Here is a 21,717-nt window from a genome sequence, read left to right as displayed (position 1 = left end):
TCTCAATTCTTCACTGGTGCTCCAGCTGCTGTTAGGAAGCCTTGATGTCTCCACAAAGGTCCAAAGTCACAAACCACTCCGAAGGTATATCTGGAGTCTGTGTTAATCTTAGCCTATTTTTCAGCAGTTTTGCATGATTTAGTGAGGGCTGTCAGCTCAGCTTGACTCACCTTCAAAGCACTCAGGCAGCAGGGTAGCTGGGCAAGTCAAGTTACTTTTTTGATGGAGTTGTTTGGGAGTCAATTCTGGAACCCCAGTATTGACTCCCAAGCACATCTGCCAGGCCATGTTGAGTAATCTCACGACTGGACTACTGCAACTCCCTTCTAGCTGGTCTACCTCTAAGTACCATCCGATCTCTACAACTAATACAAAATGCAGCAGCACGACTGATCTTCAACCTTCCCAAATTCTCCCACACCACCCCTCAGCTCCCAGTAGCTGCACACATCAGGTTCAAAATACTGATGCTGGCCTACAAAGCCAAACATGTAGTAGCACCATCCTACCTCACAGCCCTTATTACACCTCGCACTGCACCTCGTATACTCCGAGCCTCCAGTACTGCTCGCCTGGTCCCTCCATCTCTGAAGGTAAAAGGAAGACATTCATCTAGACTCTTCTCTGTCTTGGCCCCTCGGTGGTGGAATGAACTTCCCCTCGAGGTCAGAACAGCTCAGTCACTGAGCACCTTCAAACGACAGCTCAAGACCTTCCTCTTTAGAGAATATTTAGATTAACTTCTAACTTTCTTATTGTCGAACTTATGTGTAGAATCTACAACAGAGTGAATAAAAGGATTATATTCATAGGTGAGGGTCCTAATGAACCGGAACTGATCACTTCATCGATGGAAAGCACGTTGTAAGTCGTTCTGGATAAGGGTGTCTGCCAAATGCCTTAAATGTAAATGTAAATGTTGTCTAGTGTAGCTGATCAACAGGCAACAGTTTGCTGAATATTAGCTGTATTTTGTTTACTGCCTGTGTGGGTCATCCCATCCAGAGACAATCCCCACATAGACATGAAGACTTAACCAAAGTTGCTTTAGGATGGTGCATTTGAATTCCGCACACTGCACTTGCAACCTTACCGCAAAGCGCCTGCGTCTGGGTGCGGAGAATGGAAATCATTCTCCACCATGTAGAACTGAATTAATGTTGCTTATAAGCTTATTTGCCATCCACTGCAAATGTTAGCCTATTTGCTTCATTCAAATAATTTAGACAAAGTCTAAAGCCACGCAATGAGGCACAGAAATGTTCCACAGATCTTGTCAACATCCTCCTCAGTGGCCACGATATCCTTATTTTCCCTAGCTCTACATGTACAATCTACATCGTAAAAAGTTTATTTATTTATGTAATTTTTTACTTTTTAGAAAAAGATGTAGCTGCTCTACAGGCTGCCTGCCCCTAGTAGCCATTATTGGGACACAGGACTTGTTTTTGTCCCCTGATTAGTAGAGAAGTGGGTTCACCTGTGTCTCCCCATTATGTAGTCCTGATTCAGCTGTCCCTCACCTTTTTATAGTGCTTTAGTGTCCTCTGCTGTGGCTTGGTGCTGTCTCTGTATGTACGGATCCAGCCACTGGTTTTTAAAGTTGTGTAAAAGTCACTTTACTTTGTGCAATTCTTCTCCCGTTACCCGAAGCACAAGATGTTGAGTATGCTGGAAATGGTCCTTGCCATGCTGAAGTGCGTGATTATCTAAGTTGGCTCTGTTTCTCTCCAGAGTAGTTAAAGATCGACACATTAATATGTAAGCCTGTGTTGTGCTATACGGGATTAGACAAATGAGTCAAGAAATGATTGAGAGAACAGATTTTAAAATTCCCTTTCTTGTGGTACTGGCAGTCTTCCTTGGAAAAGCAAGTGCATGTAAGCAGATGATCTCACACTAGTTTATTTATACATTCATAAAACAAAGAATTGTCACCCGAGCCTCCTGCATTGTCCCTTGTGTGTGTTGCAGGACAAGTAATCAACTGTGATTGGAACATACAACGCATCAGCTGCAGTAAGTTAATTCTAGAAAAATCATTTTAATTAAAAAAAAAATGTAAAAAAAATCAGTCCATGCCTGTGACTGCACATTTTGAAGAACTTGCTGCAGAACATATGTTTTGTGTGTATGTACAGGTGAAGGGGTAATAATCATAAATGTAGCTGAATATGGACTCAAAGATAACTTGACCTGCATTACATGGAGACCTCAGAATGAACTGACCAACACACATTGTTCTCTGAGTGGAGTCCTGCCTGTGATCTCGCAAAGGTGAGCCCAGTATAGCCTGGTATGATGCGTTCACCTATAATGAGAATGACTTAATTTTTTTTTCCTTTATGATTTTTGAAGTGGTGCTTAGTGCATCACTTTGCATTCACCAGAATATAATCCTTTTCATGAGACCCAATAGACAAAGCATACAGTTGTGTAGTTTCATATATATACAACTTTTTATCTCTAATTTAGAATTCAATTTTTATATATAATATATTTGTAACTCATTTCTAAATGGTCTTTCATTTAAATTTCTCTCCATAGCTGTGAAATGTGAACCAGCAGCTCACTCTTTGGAGTCCAGTGTGCTGGGACATTACCTGCATGTGCTCAGTCACATTTCATACTATTCACTAGAAAACTACATATATCTGGGCTTTTTACTAATGTGTTTTTCCTGATTTCTTGTTTCATTCAAAATAAAGTTATGCAAAATCCCAGCCAGAGACAATCCCCACACAGACATGAAGACCTGAAGGTACTTTAGGATGGGTCATTTGAATATGCCCCCTCTCCCCCCTTTCCCAGGCACATGGACAATGGAGCTCATCCTCCACCATGTGACATGCGGTAGAACTGAATTAATGTTGCTGATAAGCTTATTTGCCATCCACTGCAAATGTTTGTTTAACTTTTTAGAACAAATCAAATAGGCTTAAGTTCACAAAAAAAAAAAAAAGGAAAACTTGAGGGGAAAGTTTTTTTTGTTTGATCATGTAAAATGTACGGAAAGGAATATCAATTTTACAACTATGAAAGTCATACAACTTAAGCCAAGCCAGTTTGCTATATTGATGCCTTGCATATATAAAAAGTAGTGTTTGCCGAAATATGTAACTCACAACTTGTGACAGTGAAACATTCATGAACTCAAACCAGAAACTAAACTCATCAGGGAGTGACAGAACGATAAAATTGGTCTGTGAATGGCATCCTCTGGCCTAGTGGTTAAGGAAGTGGCCCCGTAATCCTGAAGCTGCTACAATTTACATACTGTAGGAGATATTGTCCTGACACCGCTCTGCAATGAGAGACTAGGATGTGTTTTCATTGAGATCAGGCCTGTGTAGTGGCATAGTCAGCCAGTTTTATTTTTGTGCTGGAGCTGTGTCCGGCTGCACTTCTGTATGTGAATATGTGGTGAGTCGAATGATGGGCACTGACAACAAGGATCAATAGTTTATGGGTCAGTTTGGTGTTAAATGCCACAACTAACAGTGTGGCATGGCATATGATTTTACGGTGTGCCAGGGTCTGGGATTGTGTCCTTTTTTCATTATGACAACAGTATTTGTAGAACAAATAAAATGGTGACACACCTCAAATGTTGGACAAATCATTTGTTATCCGAATACCAGATGCGATGCACAATAAACAAATCTGTAACAACACCATTTAAGTCTGACTTCTTATTATTATCCAGACGTATGTAGGTATACAACCATACTATTTACCAGACTTGCTCAGGGACCATAGAATGCTTTTGAAACTGCATTTCTGCATTTCTCACTGAATACTGTTCTGTGGAATAATACAATACAATAATACAAATGGGCAGAACAGGAAATAATGGTTGGGGTTAGATAGAGGTCAGACCCAAGGGATTGTGAGCGTAATAGTAGAAAACAGAAGCCACACCCTAGGAATATTAATGTCAGTGGGAAGCAGCTTATGTCTTCAAATGCTTTATAAGTCAAAGCAAGACAGTACGACCACACTGTGTGTGCAGAAGAAGTTCTTCACGATGCTCAAGTGCCTGATTATCCGTAAGTGTCTTTCATATCTCTTTGAGGAACTTAAGACCATATATATATATATATATATATATGTGTGTGTGTGTATATGTATATATATAAAAATGAAGAAAACAACCGGTTTATGTCTGCTAGTTTTATGCTTCATCTGCATTTTCATTTAATGAAATACTGATGCTTGTGAGAGATTTTTAGATACTAGGCTAAATCAACTAAAGTAATTCATTTTATATAAATGCTCAGCTAATTCATTCAACCATTTCTTTTTTTTCCTGCAGTGCTGGCTGTGTGCCTTGGCAAAGCAAGTGCAGGTAACCATATATTAACATAGCAATATTTATGTTAATATATATATTATGTTGACTACTGACCAGCAGTTTTGTGACTTCTTTCTTGTTCTTATAAGTTTAGCAATTATATAAAAATGGAGTGCTGAACTACTCAATATTGGTGCTTTTTACTCAATTAAGATACATTTATTTAGTCCCACATGTGGGACATTTGCATCCCCTGCACTCCAAAAAACCTGAGCGTCCGCAGCAGATGCAGACTCATCTGCCTCTTTTTTGTAGAGAGCATTAGTGTTATGAGTCCAGTTTAGTTTTTCAGATGGAATCCGAGGTACCTGTAGCTCTCCAAGCTACAACTACTGCACTGATCAGAATGTTGAAAATGATTGTGGTTCTGTTTGTCACCCGAGCCTCCTGCATTGTCCCCTGTGTTTGTGTGTTGCAGGACAAGTCATCAACTGTGATGGGAACGTACAGCGCATCAGCTGCAGTAAGTTAATTCTAGAAAAATAATTTAACAATAAAAAAAATCATAGTCCATGGCTGTGACTGCACATTTTGAACAACTTGCTGCAGAACATATGTTTTGTGTGTATGTACAGATGAAGGGGTAATAATCATAAATGGAGCTGAATATGGACGCAAAGATGACACGACCTGCATTACATGGAGACCTCAAAATGAACTGACCAACACACATTGTTCTCTGAGTGGAGTCCTGCCTGTGATCTCGCAAAGGTAAGCCCAGTATAGCCTGGTATGATACGTTTATCTATCATGAGAATCGCATTTTTTCCGAGACGTGAACGTTTATTGCCAGTAAAATTTCAATTACAACAGGTGTAATGGGAAGAAAGTATGCGAGTTTCCTGTATTTTTCCCATCTGACCCCTGTTTCGGTACCTACAAATACCTGAATACCACTTACTCATGTGTTTCTGCCCGTGAGTATTGGTCACTAGACCTCTCCGTATCCACAAGTATACTTTCATTACATTTTAATATTATTCACTAACAAAGTTCATTCTCTAAAATGTGTTTTTAGGCACTGCAGTGACTTGTGAATTTGGTCACATGACACTTGACTGTGGTATGTGCAGATACACCATAATTAATGACTGTGACAATTTTTACATTGAATGGGGCCGGATGAATGCAAACAGACATGTTGCTCGTGTTCATCTCATGTTTCATTAGGCCAGGACATAATAGAAATCACAAGCAGTAATTATGGACGTAGAGATGGATCAACATGTTCTGGCGATCGACCAGCCAATCAGCTTGCCATGACTGAATGCTACCTGCCAAGAACTCTCAGTGACGTGTCTTCGAGGTGACCTCCACTTTTTATCTATGATTATTTTAACAAGATGTTATTTACATTACAACTGGTATCATGGACAGCATTTTGAAATTGTCTATTTGCTTCTGTTTCTAAGCTGTAATGGAAAATCTCTCTGTTCCCTGAGTGCTGGGAGCTTTGTACCATTTGATCCTTGTGTTGGTACTTATAAATACTTGGAGGTGACCTACATCTGTGTGTCTTCTGGTTAGTATGACCAGTTTCAAATAAAAAAAACTAAATCACTTCAAGCTTTCAAGATCTATAACCAGTGCAATATTCTTTCCATAGAGAACTAAGGTGAAGACAGAAATTCCTGCCAGGTGAGGTCTCAACAAAAACCTTATTTGGTTAAATCACAAAAGAAAATCATATATTTTTTAACTGGTGTTAAATGCAGAACTATGCACTAAACTGTAAGATGTTCTGAGGATTAATGCCGCACAGAATATAATCATTTTGATTATTATATTCTGACCCAATAGATGTAGACAAAGCATAAAAGTTTCGCAGTCTCATATATACAACTTCTGGAGTTGCCAAATTCAAATATTATTCTAGATTTTATATTAGAAGTGAATTGCCTAATGTTGTTTCTGAACCTTTTTTTAAAATATGTGAAACCAGCAAAATGTGAACCAGCAGCAGCATCTTTTGAGTCCAGTGTGCTGAGACATCACCTGCATGTGCTCAAAGTCACATACTCTTCACAAGAAAACTACATATACTGGGGCTTTTTTGGGACTTCTTTTGATTTACTCAGGGCACTTGACCAATGTATTTTCTTGATGTCATTTTCCATCCAAAATAAAGCTTCTTTCGTGCAAAATGTATGTAATTGGAATTCTTTAAACATGCCAGTAATACAATGCTCTCAAAGTCGTAGAACCTAAGCGTAGAAAGTCCTTTTGCTGTATTGATGCCTTGCATAAATAGTGTATAAAACATGTAACTCACAACTTGTGACAGTGAAACATTCAAACCAGAAACTACACTCAGCAGGGAGTGACAGAACGATAAGATGGGTGTATGAACTGCATCCTCCTTCCTGAAGCTGCTCAAAGATATTGTTGAGGATCGGGGTGTAGGAGATGTTTGGGTCTGTTTGTAAAGAAAGCTAATGTTCGAGTGCTTAGGGCACCGATGGGGTCCAGCAGGTTATGGATCAATTTGGTGTTCAAAGCCACAACTAATAGTTCAGTGTGGGAGGTTTTGTTGTCTGCAATGGTGTCCTTCATGTGTCCTGGCACCAACCTTTCAAAGCGGTTCATTGCAGGTCTATGAATTAGTGCCCCAGGTCTATAAACAAAAAGAACAGTCTTTATGGTTTTCTTTTGGAACTGGAACAACTTTTTAAAGTTTGGAACAGGTGAGGTTTAGACACCACCTAACCCTGCCAATATAACCTTCCGTCAGGAAGTGTTCGGGGCATTTCGAGACATTTGAGGCATGTTTACATTTGGAGTCTTGTCCTAGGAGACACAAAAAAAACTTTACTCGTGCTGTGGCCACTGAATGAAGAAACAGGAATTGTGACCAAGTTGTGCAGTTAACCGTTCACACAATGACCGCAACAAAACATGGACATCTGTGGAAATGTGGCCAGAACACCAACTTTGATGTCCAATGTAGCTTCTGTGCAGTTCAGGCACGGGTGAGGGAGTACATAAAAAAAAATAAATAAAACAAAAATATATATTTATTCCATTAAAATAGGATACATTTTGTTGTGATTCTCACTGTGAAACACTGCAGCACAGCACATGGTGACACAACGAAACCATCACCCTTGGTGAGCAGTGGGCAGCCATGGTACCCGGTGTGAGCAGACAGGCGCCCGGGGAGCAGCTTGTGGGGACGGTGCTTTGATCAAGGAGCTGATCACTGGCAACTTGGCGGCTCGGGATTAAACAATTGTCACATTATGGGTCTGTTTACTTACCCATTACGGGAAATTATACTCATTGTTACCTTACACACTAAGCGGGCCGGTAGAGCAGTTTCCGGGTGTCCACCACACTCACACCCCTACCACAGCATACAGTGACCAGTCCCCTGCAAGAGGGTAAAGACACAGGATGTAAGTCAGTGACCATTTCCAGCACCAAGAAGCTGCCCCACGGTGAAGCCAGTGAAAGGGGTGACGGCGTGGGCAGCTGCGTTGAGGCACCTGGGTCTGCACTCCAGTTTCTGATTCCTGAGGAGGCCACATAGAGACCAGAGGGAGTGCCTGTCTGTGTCTCTCTGTGCGTGTGGTGTCCATATGTCACCCCGTCTACCCTCTTCTCATGCCCCAGGTGGGGTTGCGATCAGAACCTCTAGGAAGAAGTTGGGGGGTTACTGTGACGCCATGGGGCCGTCACAGCAGGTGCCCATGCAGCTCACTATGGAGTCCTGATCCATCCCAGCTGGCACCAATTAGGCTTAACGGATCAGGACTCCGTAAAACCCACGAAGCAGCATGCAGACATTGCTGCTGCATTAATTTGGGCTCACCCTTACGTTCCTGTATGTTGGTTATGTTCCAGTCAAGTGACAAATGCCTGCGGGTCAGTTTCAGTTTCTTTTATGGTTTTTGGCCATCATGTTGTCCTGTTCCCCTTCCTCAGTCATTACAGTTGGCTAGAACAGACCTTTGTTATCTGAATGCCAGATACCATGAATTAAATCAGCAACCACACCATTGATGTCTAATTTCTCTTTATTATACAGACATTTGTAGGTATACAGCCATACTCCTTTTGAAACAGTGATCAAAATGTTTTTTTTTTTTGCTTTGCAGTCTTACATCAAAATGCATTAACATTTTCTTACAGTGTAGTCCATTCAAAGAAGGCAACAGGTCTGATTAATAGACCAGTCTCCTGAATACACACCTCCCAGAGCCACTCTTGTTTCTTCGTGTTTTTGCAGTGGAATAATGTTATTTTATATTTTTGACAATTCCTCCTCACAGATTTGTTTTGCCTGCCACCGACCCAAAGGCGCCATGTCCAGGTGACGCTGCTCGTCCGTTAAGTGACGTCGTGTGTTCATGGCTGTTTGAATGATGAGCTATATCCCTCATTTATTGTGAGTAATGAATATTTAGGTAATATATAAAACACGTTTATGTGTGAAAGTTTTATCTAGTTTTCATCATGTGATGAATAGCTATGTTAACATATACTACTTTTTGTGACTTCCGTTCTTTTCTTTTACACTTATTCAGCAATTATATAAAAATGGTCACTGCAGTGAGTGTGATTTATTGTTTTAAAATGTTTTTCACCCAGGCCTCCAGGGTTTGAGTGTTATTGTGTCTGCTGCAGAGCAAGTTGACAATTGTGACACCAATGTACAGCAGATTTCCTGTGGTAAGTTACTCAACAGAAAGTAATACTGCACAGTAATAGTCAGCCGTTCATGGCTGTGGAAGCAGAGTTTTGAGGATGGCTCCTTGGTCCAGGACATTTGGTAGTCTGTTTCTACAGATTATGGGGTAATGATCATACAGGAAACCGAATCATCCAACCTGCAGCACCTGGAGACCCCAGAGAGAACAATCACACAGTGTTCTCTGGGTGGAGTCCTGCCCAGGATTTCACAAACCTTATATGGAGAATTTTTACTGCGGCAAAGTTCTCATAGATACCAAGGGAGCAGAATTATGAAAGCCAGTGACTTGCTCACTCACTATCGGTTCCAGCTGAATCCTTATCATGGGCGTGACTGACCACACCCATGATTTCAGTCTGATATCTTTTTAGTGTCACTACTCCAGCAACAAACTCATGCATTTTTCTTCTTTGTCATATAGTTAAAATAAGCAGCTTTACTGATCTATCCCACAACCATCACCACATTGGTAATGATCTTGTGTTTTTAAAATGTGTCAAACTGCATGTGAACTGCCAGCCAACTGAATCTTTGGAGTTCTTGTGTTGAGACATGAGTACATGAACGTGTCCTGCGTGAATGTGAGCTACTCTTGTAGTATAAAATACTCTTGCTATTTTATGTGTTAAGATCCCAAAATTTCAAATGACTATAGACCCATTTCATGTGTAACAATAAAACCTGCAGTGATGGATCTGTCCAGTGTCGTGTCCTGATGAGCGGTAAAGGCAGGAAGCACAATTGCATCAACGATTTTCCTTTATTTTGCAACCAAACCAAGCGCCGACCAAAACCACAAAGTGATTTCTCACTGGATTAAGTTTAGCCAGAAAATCAGTAGGAAGGCATCTTACCTAAATTCTCATGGCACAGTCATATCTAGATTTTCATAAAAATACATAAAATATACAATTTTAAACAATCTTAAATTTAAATAAATAAGCAAGTTCTGTAAAACACTGTGTGTAGAAACAGGAGAGAAGTCTCCTCACCCTCTATAAAGCCTTACTTCTATTCGTATAGTTGCAGGGTTTAAAGCAGCAATAAACAAATAAAACAAATCACATATATATTTAAATATATAAAAGAAATATAGAGAAGTCATTTGTAAAAAATTGGCACCATTTATCAAGTCTTGCCGACATGAATTCTAAAAATATATAAAGAAAACTGAAAGTCCGAAGCCCGGAACATCCCCAGGACATTTACGGCATTAAGCAGAAGAGGAAAAAAAATAAATCAAAGAATCAACTAAAGGGCCAAAGAGAACCATGAAGGAGCTGGTCATCTATACGCCAGAGACGGGAGTATCTGTCCACAGGATCCCGAAAAATGTTTCACAAAAAATATTCAGCGTTTCCATTGGTAGTTATGTTCCGTAATTGTAAGGAAACCCACCCCTCCTGACTGCAAGCAGTATAGAAAATCCAATGTCTGGCATTGTTGACCTGTTGCCATGGGTTACCTGAGAGGGGAGTTGGGCCAAACAGTACATTCTGAGAAACTATGATGTACATCTGTGAAATAAATCTGCTCTTTGACTGAGCAAAATATATTCACAGTCCTTCAGCATACAGTTGGTATCACATCGAGTTGTGATATCAATAAAGTTACGGTAATGAGGAGAAGGTGTGGAACTGTGGCTCCGGCTGCTCCTGCGGTCTTAAGTTCTACCTCCACAGGGTAGTGGTCACTCACCAGAAGAGCCTACAGGGACGGAACCAAAATTATATTAACATTCGTTCTTATTACACTAAGTTTCAAATGGGGCAGTGGTGGCCTAGTGGTTAAGGAAGCGGCCCTGTAATCAGAAGATTGCAGGTTCGAATCCCGAGCCAAAGTGCCACTGAGCAAAGCACTGTCCCCACACACTGCTCCCCGGGTGCCTGTCATGGCTGCCCACTGCTCACTAAGGGTGATGGTTAAAAGTCAAGGACACATTTTGTTGTGTCACCATGCACTGTGCTGCAGTGTTTCACAATCACTTCACTAAGAAAAAAAAATAAAAGATTGTTATGGGCTTAGCACACCATGCCCCTATTGTTTTATATGTTAAGATCAAGGCAACATTATGTGTAGGAATGTAATCACATATTTTTTCTAATTTTGCAAAACCAGTTTTGTTTCTACATTGTATTTCCCACTGAGAGCATAAAACAACATTTTTCATCCAGTTTGTCCCTGACCACCACTGCCTCGGGCCGTGTGTAAAACGTACCTGCTCTTCACTGAGTAGGAACTCCTTAGCGAAGTTAAAAGCTCGGGCAGAATCTGACACAATTGCCCTCTTAAATGATTCTCCATGTACGACGATTCTGAAGCAAAGAAAAACTTCCTACGGTCACATCCTAAAACTCTATAACAGGATTTTCACGTGTAATTTAGTTTTGCCTTCATACCGGTCATAAGCACAGTGAGTGGATTCCTTGACGGTGGTGTCTTCTGCATCTCCAATGAGCCACAAGAAAGACGTGTCTGCACAAAGACGGACGTTCTTCCAGTTCTTCTTTGCCACAAAGCCACAATCTGCATTGAAGTCACCCAAGAGCATCACATTCTGTGGCACAACGGAAGAAGAAAAAAATGTGGGCCTGGACTAACGAAGGTGTAAAGAGTCATGAACCTGACTTCAGAGTTTTGTTGTTTGTCTATCTGAAAGTGAAAGTGAAGTGATTGTCACACGTGATACACAGCAGCACAGCACACACAGTGAAATTTGTCCTCTGCATTTAACCCATCACCCTGAGTGAACAGTGGGCAGCCATGACAGGCGCCCGGGGAGCAGTGTGTGGGGACGGTGCTTTGCTCAGTGGCACCTCAGTGGTACCTTGGCAGATCGGGATTCTGATTACGGTGCCGCTTCCTTAACCACTAGGCCACCACTGCCCCAGTGGTGGCCTAGTGTGTGTATAACTGTATCTGTATATAACCTATCTGTGTGTATAACTGTATTCTGCTCAGTCAGGTTGGTGTCGGGTCCTTAATGTTGTATCCCTGAGATGTTCCACTGGTCTTTAGAGTTTAAGGGCTGACACCTTGATTAAGGCTAATTAATGTAATTTAAATAAAAATCTTTACATTTTGCTTTAATCTAATCTAAACACACATATATTGTTGCATCTTACCTCTATCCTCCATCTCCTTTTGATCTCCACAAAAACATCATAAAGGGCGTCAATCTCTTTGGTTGCATTAGATGGAGAGGTGTGCTGTGGTATAAGGACAAACTCTTTGGCAACTGTGAAAGAAGACGATGGCATTTGTGAGAACTTGGTCCTCCGTGTTTTCATTTTTTTGAAGACTCCGGTTCGAACGAGCCCTGTATTTCTGAATTTGACATCGTATCATATGAAATCGTGTGAATTGTTGCCAAAACGCTGACCTGTACTGGGTGCTCGTAACCACACTACAAAAGGTTCCCGTGCGAAGGCATCGCTGTCTCCTGGTGTCGTGTCGGGATACTGGAACCGGTCTCTGACGCTGACTGAGTCGGTCCTGTTAGAGGAGGGGGAAGCATGTTATAATAACGCCTGAAGCCTATAATAAGCCTGAATAACAGCATCTCATCACCTGTAGACAAACACATACTGCTCCTGATACGCCTGCTTCCGGCCCAGACGCTCACTGGCCACGTAGTCGTACTGATGCCTGCGGTCAAACCTGAGACAGATGAACAGAGTCAGACGCTGCAAGCTGAAAACACGTTTTCACGCCCAGTCTAACAGTGTGTACCGGTTAAGGGCGTCGAGCAGGGAGGGAATCGCTCTCCTCTTGGTATCTCTCACTTCCTGAAGCAAGCACACGTCACACCTGGAGACGATCTAAAACCGCGAAACACACAATGATAGTAATAACCCATCGTACGTGACGTGCGGCGCAATGCGTGGTGCAGCAGTCTCACCCGAATCAACGTGCTCATGACAGATTCGTCTGATGATTTGGAGTCACCAAAACTCTTCACGTTGAAAGCGCAGATTCGGAAGGCCTCGTGCAGATAAACCACGTTCACCAAAACCAGAATCCCATACAGGGCTGCCGGGTTGGTGTTGATGGCCAAAGGCATGGCTGGACAGTGAAGATGGGCAACACCTTCTTTAAAAAGAATCATGACGAGTTAGTTTAACTTTCATGACATCTTTGCATCACTTCAGTGTTCCTCGGGCACCAGGCCCACATTTTACATTCGGCCCACGAAGGTAAAAGCGGTTCGCAGGACTCCAGCGTTACAACCAACCGCTCAAACATTAGCAGGAGTAAACGAGGTAGGAGTTAAAAAGATAAACCTTTTTTACCAACAAGAAAACAACGTATCAGGCTTTAAATGATCGATAAGTTGTAGTAATAAGAGTAAAAGTGTGCGCCATGGCGTACGTACGCGTACTGCGTGAGAAGGAGGAAACAGCAGGACTGAGTTGTGGAGGAAAGTAAAACGCGCCCCGGTCCCGGGCAGAAGCCCGCAGCTCCACCCCGCTGCTGACTCGCGATAAAAAATAAAAAAAAAAGAAAAGAAGAAGCGAGCGTGAAGAAATGCGGACACAAGTAGCGGGAGCGGGTTATAATGATGAAGTCAAATAAATGACCATTTGCTTAATATCCAACGCGGTATAGATACAGAGAGATAATACGTGGATTGTATGAGGATCTCCCAACAAAATAACCCGAACTCTCATGCACAGAATGGCAAATTCCGTGGAAAAGTTAAATGCTACATGGTGTTATTCAAAATAGACACTGAAAGGTGGACCATTATGCCATATCATGACGCCCATCTCCAGCTGGTCCTTCGTACGCACCCTTAAAAATCTATATATAATGTGCTGTGGCCAATAAACAATCCGTTCGCTTAACTTTGTCGTTTATTAACACACATTCTTTACGCCCTGCCCCGTTCTCACTCTACTCTCGCGATAGCTTAGTGTCATTACCTATACTACATATAGTAAAAAAACAATAATACTGTATCACGAACACTGGTAATACATTTACATTTACATTTACAGCATTTATCAGACGCCCTTATCCAGAGCGACTTACAATCAGTAGTTACAGGGACAGTCTCCCTGGAGCAACTTAGGGTTAAGTGTCTCGCTCAGGGACACAATGGTAGTAAGTGGGATTTGAACCCGGGTCTTCTGGTTCATAGGCGAGTGTGTTACCCATTAGTGGTAATACGTTGAATCGTGTCAGTTTTATTACCACACACACACACACACACACACACACACACACACACACACACACAACTAAAGCCTCACAAGCAGAAAAATCATTAACACTTTCGGTTCAGCCCCTTCAGCCCAAGAGACAGTACTGCTTCCTAAAACATGTTACAAAACTGCCCGCTGCATCTACCGCCGCTTCCTCCTCACATTTAATTATCCTGCCGACAGAGGGCGGTACGCCGGGGTTCGGAGGTGCACGCCATAGACAGAAGCACTAGATGACGCATTGAATGTAGCGTCTACGAAAGCGAATGCGTCGACAGAGCCGCCATCTTGGGAGGGGCTGGCGCTTCTTGTAAAAGAAGGAGCGTCTATTGTGGAATATAGAAGATACCACAGAGATACTTTTTCAAGAACTATAAACAATTAACTGACTATACAATATATTCCAGGTAAGTAATGATAAATACATGATAAAATAAAATCTTACTTACGAAATATTCTGCATTGAATCTTAATTCGCTCATTCATTCGCGCAAGTTCCGTCAGAGAAGCGTGATTGAATGAGCTTCAAACCCCGTCCAAATATGCAAAAACCACCACGATGCCGCCCCGGCAACCGCCCGTATTGCCCGTAGCAAAAGCCGCCACGGGTGGGCACAAATCACACAAATCACAGGGACGTGCAGCACACCGCGCCATCTGCCGCTATATATTATCCCCGCGATCCTGTCCCTGAAGCGGCCCTCTGATCAGCGGACGGTCTACGCCTCGCGCATGCGCGGGCACAAATGTAAACAGTCGCGGCCACGCGGGAACGAGAGACAGGCTTGTGGATTTGACGAAAGTTAAAAAGTTAAAGAAACAAAGAAATATGTATATTCTTTATATTCTCTTATATTCAAACATATATAAAGAGGCGCACATGCGTTCACTTCATTTTGAGAGCGAGTAGTAAAAATGCCGGTGTTTGTGTAGGATTTCAAATGGAAGCAGACGGACTCCGCCGTGTTCATAAGTGTGCCTTTGAAGGGAACGTCTGCCAATAAAGTCGACGTACTTTCGACAAACGAATATTTAAAGGTAAGTCTTTATCTCTGCTAATATTATAACGTGTAATCGGCTTCTATCCATCCATTCATAGCCAGTACTTAGTTAACCGTATTGTATGGGTTGTGATGCCATGCTGTTGTTTTCTAGGTGCACTTCCCTCCTTATTTATTTGAGGCTTTTCTGTTTGCTCCTGTGGAGGATGACAGGAGCAGTGCGACAATCAAAAAAGGCGAAATCTTGTTCACCCTGCAGAAAAGAAACAAAGAAATGTGGCCGCATCTGACAGTACAAAACGGTACGTGTAGACTTATTTTGCTGGTCCTCACTTAGAAAGACTAGAAGCTGAGTGATTGTGTCCTGTTGTTGTTGTGTTGACAGCTGACAAAGAAACATTAAAAGATCTCAGGCTCAGGGCCATTCAGGTGGCTCATGAAAAGGCTGTTGCCAGGTCTAAAGCAAAAGCCGAGAAGGTGCAAGAGGAGAAAAAATACACGCGGGATAAAACGATGAAGGTAAATTGGTCTTTTCTTACTGTGCACAAGTAATATTAGCTTGCATGCTTGCTTTGAGTGATTTTCTTCTGTTTATAGCTGCAGGACGAGGAGAGGGTAAAGATTCAGTTAATGAAGGCCGGAGAACGGAACATGGCTGCAGCAGAGCTGGAATCCTGGACAATTCAACAGAGAGCAACAAAGAAGGAGGAAGGCAGTCAAAGGAAACAGGCAAAAGAATCAGAAAGGATGACAGAAAAGCAGGGATCAAGAAAACCAGAACTTCCCTCACTGCCCAAATCTTCACAAACAACTAGAGCTGCCCAGCATGGTCAGTAGAGCCATTTACAGGAAATTTCACTGAAATAACAGCATTGTTAATTTTTTGGGTGTTCTGTAGGTCTGCAGAATTGTTCCAGGAAAGAAAAGCAAGCTGATGTACCAGCACCGAGGTCCAGTGGCACCATTAAAATACATTTTACACCAAGGGTCTTCCCCACAGCGTTACGGGAGTCCAGAGTTCCTGAAGAAGAGGAAGTTAGTGCTTTTTTTTTTATTATTAAAGTATTTCACTGCATTTTTTTCACAAATGTGCTCATACATCTGTATCTGTTTTTGACCAGTGGCTTAAGAAACAAGCAGCGATTAGATGTGGTGGCATTCGTACAGATTTGCATGAATTTGAGGACCTTAGCGAAGAGGAGAGAAACCCTGACTTGTTGAAGGAGAAGGGGGAGTAAGTAGAATTCCATTCCAGGTTTTCAAAATTGTGGACGTGGTGCATTTTCCCAACAAAACTAATTTATGATTTTCCTGAACTGTTTCAGGAAATATTTTGTTGCTGGAAACTACCAGGCTGCCATCAACGCCTATGACCTTGCCTTGAGGCTGAACGAAAAAATCCCAGCGCTGTACTCAAACCGTGCAGCATGTCACCTCAAACTGAGAAATCTTCACAAAGCCATCGAAGACTCTTCTAAAGTAAACATTTTGCACATTTTCTATCATGCCGGTGTGACTCGTGTTGCCGTTGTACAAAAGCTAACAATAAATGTGCGTTGTGACAGGCCCTGGAGCTGCTGACTCCACCGGTGGCAGACAATGCTGGTGCCAGGATGAAAGCGCATGTCAGTCGAGGCACAGCGTTCTGTGAATTGGAGCTTTATGATGAAGGTTTGCCTTGAACTGTCACACACTCAAACATGCTCTTGAATATAAATTATGTTATGAATGGTAATGGACCACTGTGTAACTATTATTTTTATTATTTTTTACATTTTAGGTCTCCAGGATTATCAGGCTGCTCTGAAGATTGACCCTGACAATAATGCACTACAGGCAGATACGCAAAAAATTAGGGCCACTATTCAAGGGAGCTCAAAAACTTAAAAAAACTGAGAAAGTTTCCATAAAAATGACTACGCTGCTGGGTTGCATGCAACCCAAAATTGGTCAGAAATTTAATCTAGAAACTCGTGATTAAAAATTACTAAAAGAAAAACAATTCTACAGCAATACATACTTCAGTAATGGAATTTTATTTATGATAAAACATGTAAAAAATGTGTCCATATGAATTTAAGACATTTTTCACATCTCCACCTCAACATTAAGACAATTTTTATGAAAATGTATCAAACTGTAACACAGAAACACTGTGACTGAATTCAGTAACAATACATCAGACTGAAGTCAGACAAATGAACACAATTTGACATATGTAAACATTTCATTACATTTACATCATGCATAAACATCAATAGATACTAAGATATAAGAGTCATCTGTAAGAAACACACAACAAAGCAGGCATTTAGAACAACTAGTAATACAATACTAATACATCTAGCACAAGAAGAATCAGACAAAAATCAAACTTCACAGTTTAAAATACCCAGTTCCCCCAAAAGCTGTTTGTAACAGCATTTGAAATACAAAAAAAAAAATCATTTTTTAAAACATTTTTTAAATCATGCTGTTTGTTTATATATTTTATTGTGCTGGCTGTCATATAATGTGTCATATAAAAATATTGGCCGTATACCTACTAAGTTTGTTTTTGTATTCAATAGAATTTATTGAAGTCCAACACCTGTCTAAACTGGATGAAGTGTAATAATAAAAGTCCTGAGTGGAAACGTCACAAGAGTAAAATCCCAAACAGGGAGTATTCACAACACTGTGCATTAATCGCTGTGCTGTAATAAATGAAAATATAGAAGACAAACCCTTTCTGTGGCTCGCACTGTTTTTAGCTGGAACACAACTCTTACCTCGGCAATGCAGACGTTGCATTGGTCCACCATCTTCTAATAGGGGGCAGCTGACTGCAACAACTCAAAGTTAACCTTCTCTATGCAATCCTGACTTCTGGCCCTTTTTAAAGTATTTCTTAAAAAAAAATAACACCCAATTTATATCATCTTCCCCTCCTACAGTGAAAAAAAAGCACGCTGCAAAAGACCCAGTATGCAAAATAACTCATAAAGGGCACAAAAGCAAGCACAAAGAGACAAAAAAAAAGAAAGAAGGTGTAGACATTAAAAACACAAAATTTAGCCTCCCAGGTTTTATTTATCATTGTCTTGTATGTTGTATATTTACAACCATGTCCATTTTTCTGATCTGGCAGCGTTATTTAAGAGGATGTGTGTCTGTGTCTTGAATAAATCCATGAAAATATTGGCCAGTTCAGCATGTCTCTTACTCAAGTGTGGAACCTCAGCACCAGGGTTGAAGACATCAGAAAAAGGAAAGACTAAAAATCCAGGGGACTTGGTGTAAATCTTGCACCGCACCGCACCGCACCGCACCGCACCGCACCGCACCCATTTCCCATTGCAGCAGGTCTAAGAGAAACAGCTTCTGAAATAAATATACAAATAAAAAGTGGTGAAATATGAACCCGGATTAAAGTGACACCACGTCAGGGTCATGTGTGCATCATGAGGCTTCAATACAGACAAAGGAAACAAAATGAGGGTCCTGCAGTGCCATCAGTGACTGCTGCTCCAGTCTCGATGCGGTGGGAAAACCTGACCTTGTAAATGAGTGAAAGAGAGGGGGATCTTTACTGCCATCTAGTGGACAGAAGAAATCATTGCAATGAAAAATTCCTAAAGATGTACTTTTCCTCTATTAAACACTAAAAAGTAGATCATTGAAATATGATATTTCAAGAATGAATCTATGCAACCTCTAAAAATAATTAAAATGAATAAAATCCAGTTGCTAAAGGCTTGTTTAAGTTTTTGGAAAAAATAATTACTTTTATTAATTTAATAATAATTACACTCACAAATATATTAAACATGTATTTACACCAAAAAATCTTGATTTTCAGTTCTGATAGGCAACGGTGCAATTATGAAAAAAGTTTAGGTTTAAAGAATTGTTTGTTTAAATTTGTGGCTCTTGATTGGCTGCTCAGTGCTGTTACATATGAAGGTATGTTTATAACAGCCTGTTGCTAAGCGACACAAAAAGTGACAGAAAGTGACATTTTCTGGACTCTTGCTTTTCTCTACTTCTGTGCTTTCTTCAGAAGAAAAATTGAACTTTTAACCCCAAAAGCCTTTTTAAAGGCTAACTACTTTTTCTGTTTTACTGCTATTATTAATTATTTTACTGTTTAGACTTGATAACTAATTTAGTTTGTATTTTCTGCTTAGCTTAGCATAATTTAGCTTAGCATCATTTATTACCTGTAAAGCTTTCTTTTCAGGAGACGGAGAGAGAGATTTCTTTAAGAGAAGGATGGGCCGGCCTCGGAAGAAGCCCAAGGAGCCAACAGTCACCAGGAGGCCACTGCGCAAGATCCTCCCAAGGGTAGCAGGTCACACTGGTAAGACATTAAGAAATAATACTGTGTTTTCAGTATTCTACTGATTTCTGATTCTAATTTCTGAGAGGTTTGTTGTGAGTTTTTGATCACTCAAGATCAATAAAAAGAAAAATTAAAAACCCAGAGGTGTAGCCCACTGTAAATCCAGTATAAACATATATGGTCCATTTGAAGGTATCACAGTCAGTAAATTTAAACAAAATAAAAAAATCTCAATGTATTCATGTCACTGTACTACTCAGGTATACCGTGGGCATGTGTGAGGGTCACCAACTCCCCTCCAGCTCTGCCGTGGAGCAGGCCATGTATGCGGCAGGTGCAGGATGCTCCACAGGCACCCAATCAGGAAGCTAATCAGGAGATCAGACTTCCTGAGGACGCTGTAATGGAGCTGAGCTCCATTCCTGGCATCCAGGACCTGGCTGTGGAGATGGGCTTCCTGCCTCCATGCAGCAGGCAACAGGATGGTCCTGCCATGCCTCTGACCAGTGTGGCTCCAGTCACCTCCATCACTGGCACTGATCAGCCCTCCACCAGCACATGTGAGAGCGAAGAGGAGCGCTGGATTCTTCGGGTACGCCACCATCTTCAGGAGCCCTACTACAGAGAGGTGGCGCGAAGAACTGCACTTCAAAACCAGATGGAGGACAGTCCAGCAGCAGACAGTCCACAGGGACCCAATCGGGAAGCCAGTCAGGAGATTGGTCTTCCAGAAGACGTCATCGAGGAGCTGAACTCCATTCCTGGCATCTGGGACCTGGCTACGGAGATGTGCTTCCTCCTTCCACCTTACTAGTACCACTATTAGTAATACTAGCAGTACCAATAGTGATCACTAGTACAGGTAAGTATTAAGGTAAGTATTTAGTAACGGGCGACACGGTGACATTGTGGTTAGCACCTTGTCTCGCAGCAAGGAAATTTCCTTCTGTGTGGAGAATTGCCTGTATCTCCCCGTGCCAGCGTGGGTTTTCTCCGGGTTCTCCGGTTTCCCCCACAAAACAACTAGGCCAATTGGAGATGAATTGGACACAATTTGGAATTAATTTAACCTGTACATTGCCTGTATATGAGGCGCCCCCTCTGTCATTTATCAAGAAAACCTCGCACATACACTATCTTTCCTCTTACATCTACATACAAACCTCACACATACACCATATATTCCTCACGCATCTACATACAAACCTCGCACATACGCCATATATTCCTGATGCTTCTACATGCAAACTTCGCACATGCAAACATCTATTTTGTTGAAATATGTTCTAGGGGGCGCCTCATACTTAAATACTTAAATAATTAATAGTAGTAGCAAAAAAAGCCAAAAAAAAAAGGCTCCGGTGGTGGCACACCTGACCTTCATGATCAGGGCGGGGTTCAACTCCCTGTGGAGTCTGTTTTCAGAGTGGCTGTTTGCTAGTGTTTAATACGCAATTTAAAAAACACTTCCTGTTTACTTGCATTACATGAGGCTACTACCTAATCACTTGGAATGTTGATTTTATGTCCCTCTGACCAATTTCAGTAGTTCTGGAGCCGGTCCTGGAGCGCTGTGGGGAGAGGACTCATCCCTGAGGAAAGTCCATGTGCGAAACCTGGATCCAGAAGGTTTTGAAGGAGGAAGAGGAGATGCAGTTTGGACCTGGTGCTTTCCTTGTCTCTTGTTTGTGGAAGACATAACATCTAAATAAGGAAAAAAAAAATTTTATCTTTAAATGTCTGTTGTCTTTCACTATGTAGACAAAGGACTGTTAGATGATGAGCAAAAATGAAGATAATTGCATTTAAATTAAAGTAGTAAAAAACAAAGAAATAAAGACCCTCCTTAAAGAGACCTATGGGCTCCAACTTATCATTCCCCCAAAACTGTTTGAGAAACTCAGCAAGATGGGACTGAGCACCTCCCTCTGCAACTGGATACTGGATTTCTTGTCAGTCTCAGGAAGACTAACCCACCCACCCACCCACACACCACTCAGCGTCCACTGTTCCATGGTAGAAACTGTAATCAGTACCTGGGAGTTCACATCTTAGACAACCTCACCTGGACCACCAGCACCACCTCCATCGGCAAAAAAGCCCAACGGTGTCTGCACTTTTGCGGCCAACCTGCCTCC

General features: G+C 41.5%; 3 protein-coding genes and 2 long non-coding RNA genes across 11 annotated transcripts; 3 read left to right on the top strand and 2 right to left on the bottom strand.

Moving 5' to 3' along the window:
- The first annotated feature begins 1,955 nt into the window (after nt 1-1,955).
- LOC114797622 (uncharacterized) lies at nt 1,956-2,685 on the top strand. Its single transcript, XR_003750960.1, has 3 exons — nt 1,956-2,019; nt 2,142-2,277; nt 2,548-2,685. It is a non-coding gene; the product is annotated as an uncharacterized LOC114797622 (long non-coding RNA).
- A 1,245-nt stretch (nt 2,686-3,930) lies between these two features.
- LOC114798464 (L-rhamnose-binding lectin CSL2-like) lies at nt 3,931-6,502 on the top strand. The gene is made up of 10 exons (XM_028994204.1): nt 3,931-4,049; nt 4,316-4,348; nt 4,773-4,817; nt 4,930-5,065; nt 5,168-5,271; nt 5,373-5,417; nt 5,525-5,660; nt 5,767-5,876; nt 5,961-5,992; nt 6,297-6,502. The coding sequence occupies exons 1-9, from the start codon at nt 3,935-3,937 to the stop codon at nt 5,966-5,968; spliced, it is 732 nt and encodes a 243-aa protein (XP_028850037.1). The 5' UTR covers nt 3,931-3,934; the 3' UTR covers nt 5,969-5,992; nt 6,297-6,502.
- Nucleotides 6,503-9,788: 3,286 nt separating this feature from the next.
- dnase1l1 (deoxyribonuclease I-like 1) lies at nt 9,789-14,936 on the bottom strand. 5 transcript variants are annotated; one of them, XM_028994043.1, is made up of 9 exons: nt 14,704-14,926; nt 12,949-13,139; nt 12,780-12,868; nt 12,618-12,707; nt 12,430-12,542; nt 12,173-12,285; nt 11,447-11,604; nt 11,266-11,362; nt 9,789-10,754 (listed from the first exon to the last, which is right to left on the bottom strand). In XM_028994043.1, the coding sequence occupies exons 1-9, from the start codon at nt 14,738-14,740 to the stop codon at nt 10,614-10,616; spliced, it is 1,029 nt and encodes a 342-aa protein (XP_028849876.1). In that variant the 5' UTR covers nt 14,741-14,926; the 3' UTR covers nt 9,789-10,613. The 5 variants fall into 5 exon arrangements, with proteins under 5 accessions (XP_028849876.1, XP_028849877.1, XP_028849878.1 ...); XM_028994044.1 differs by having other exon boundaries at nt 12,949-13,136; XM_028994045.1 differs by lacking the exon at nt 14,704-14,926 and adding an exon at nt 13,423-14,081.
- LOC114798382 (dynein assembly factor 4, axonemal-like) lies at nt 14,556-18,175 on the top strand. 3 transcript variants are annotated; one of them, XM_028994050.1, is made up of 10 exons: nt 14,556-14,661; nt 15,188-15,292; nt 15,410-15,557; nt 15,641-15,774; nt 15,853-16,084; nt 16,154-16,290; nt 16,377-16,489; nt 16,581-16,734; nt 16,821-16,926; nt 17,036-18,175. In XM_028994050.1, the coding sequence occupies exons 3-10, from the start codon at nt 15,530-15,532 to the stop codon at nt 17,140-17,142; spliced, it is 1,011 nt and encodes a 336-aa protein (XP_028849883.1). In that variant the 5' UTR covers nt 14,556-14,661; nt 15,188-15,292; nt 15,410-15,529; the 3' UTR covers nt 17,143-18,175. The 3 variants fall into 3 exon arrangements, with proteins under 3 accessions (XP_028849883.1, XP_028849884.1, XP_028849881.1); XM_028994051.1 differs by lacking the exon at nt 14,556-14,661 and adding an exon at nt 15,027-15,085 and having other exon boundaries at nt 15,461-15,557; XM_028994048.1 differs by lacking the exon at nt 14,556-14,661 and adding an exon at nt 15,027-15,085.
- A 383-nt stretch (nt 18,176-18,558) lies between these two features.
- LOC114798383 (uncharacterized) lies at nt 18,559-21,116 on the bottom strand. Its single transcript, XR_003751057.1, has 3 exons — nt 21,088-21,116; nt 19,458-19,594; nt 18,559-18,793 (listed from the first exon to the last, which is right to left on the bottom strand). It is a non-coding gene; the product is annotated as an uncharacterized LOC114798383 (long non-coding RNA).
- Between the last annotated feature and the right edge of the window lie 601 nt (nt 21,117-21,717).

The sequence above is a fragment of the Denticeps clupeoides genome, chromosome 10 (assembly GCF_900700375.1).
Source record: "Denticeps clupeoides chromosome 10, fDenClu1.1, whole genome shotgun sequence".
Taxonomy (NCBI): Eukaryota; Metazoa; Chordata; class Actinopteri; order Clupeiformes; family Denticipitidae; genus Denticeps; species Denticeps clupeoides.
This window is presented reverse-complemented; position numbering and strand designations above follow the sequence as displayed.

Excerpts from the sequence above, each read along its gene's own strand:
- LOC114798464 (XM_028994204.1), top strand. The coding sequence starts at position 3,935 with ATGTCAGTGGGAAGCAGCTTATGTCTTCAAATGCTTTATAAGTCAAAG. Across the intron at positions 4,349-4,772 it reads CCTTGGCAAAGCAAGTGCAG|GACAAGTCATCAACTGTGAT; the intron begins GTAACCATATAT and ends TGTGTGTTGCAG. Across the intron at positions 4,818-4,929 it reads CGTACAGCGCATCAGCTGCA|ATGAAGGGGTAATAATCATA; the intron begins GTAAGTTAATTC and ends GTGTATGTACAG.
- dnase1l1 (XM_028994043.1), bottom strand. The coding sequence starts at position 14,740 with ATGAATGAGCGAATTAAGATTCAATGCAGAATATTTC. Across the intron at positions 13,140-14,703 it reads GATTCAATGCAGAATATTTC|AAGGTGTTGCCCATCTTCAC; the intron begins GTAAGTAAGATT and ends TTCTTTTTAAAG. Across the intron at positions 10,755-11,265 it reads TCCTACTCAGTGAAGAGCAG|GCTCTTCTGGTGAGTGACCA; the intron begins GTACGTTTTACA and ends CCGTCCCTGTAG.
- LOC114798382 (XM_028994050.1), top strand. The coding sequence starts at position 15,530 with ATGTGGCCGCATCTGACAGTACAAAACG. Across the intron at positions 16,291-16,376 it reads GAGTTCCTGAAGAAGAGGAA|TGGCTTAAGAAACAAGCAGC; the intron begins GTTAGTGCTTTT and ends GTTTTTGACCAG. Across the intron at positions 16,490-16,580 it reads TTGTTGAAGGAGAAGGGGGA|GAAATATTTTGTTGCTGGAA; the intron begins GTAAGTAGAATT and ends GAACTGTTTCAG.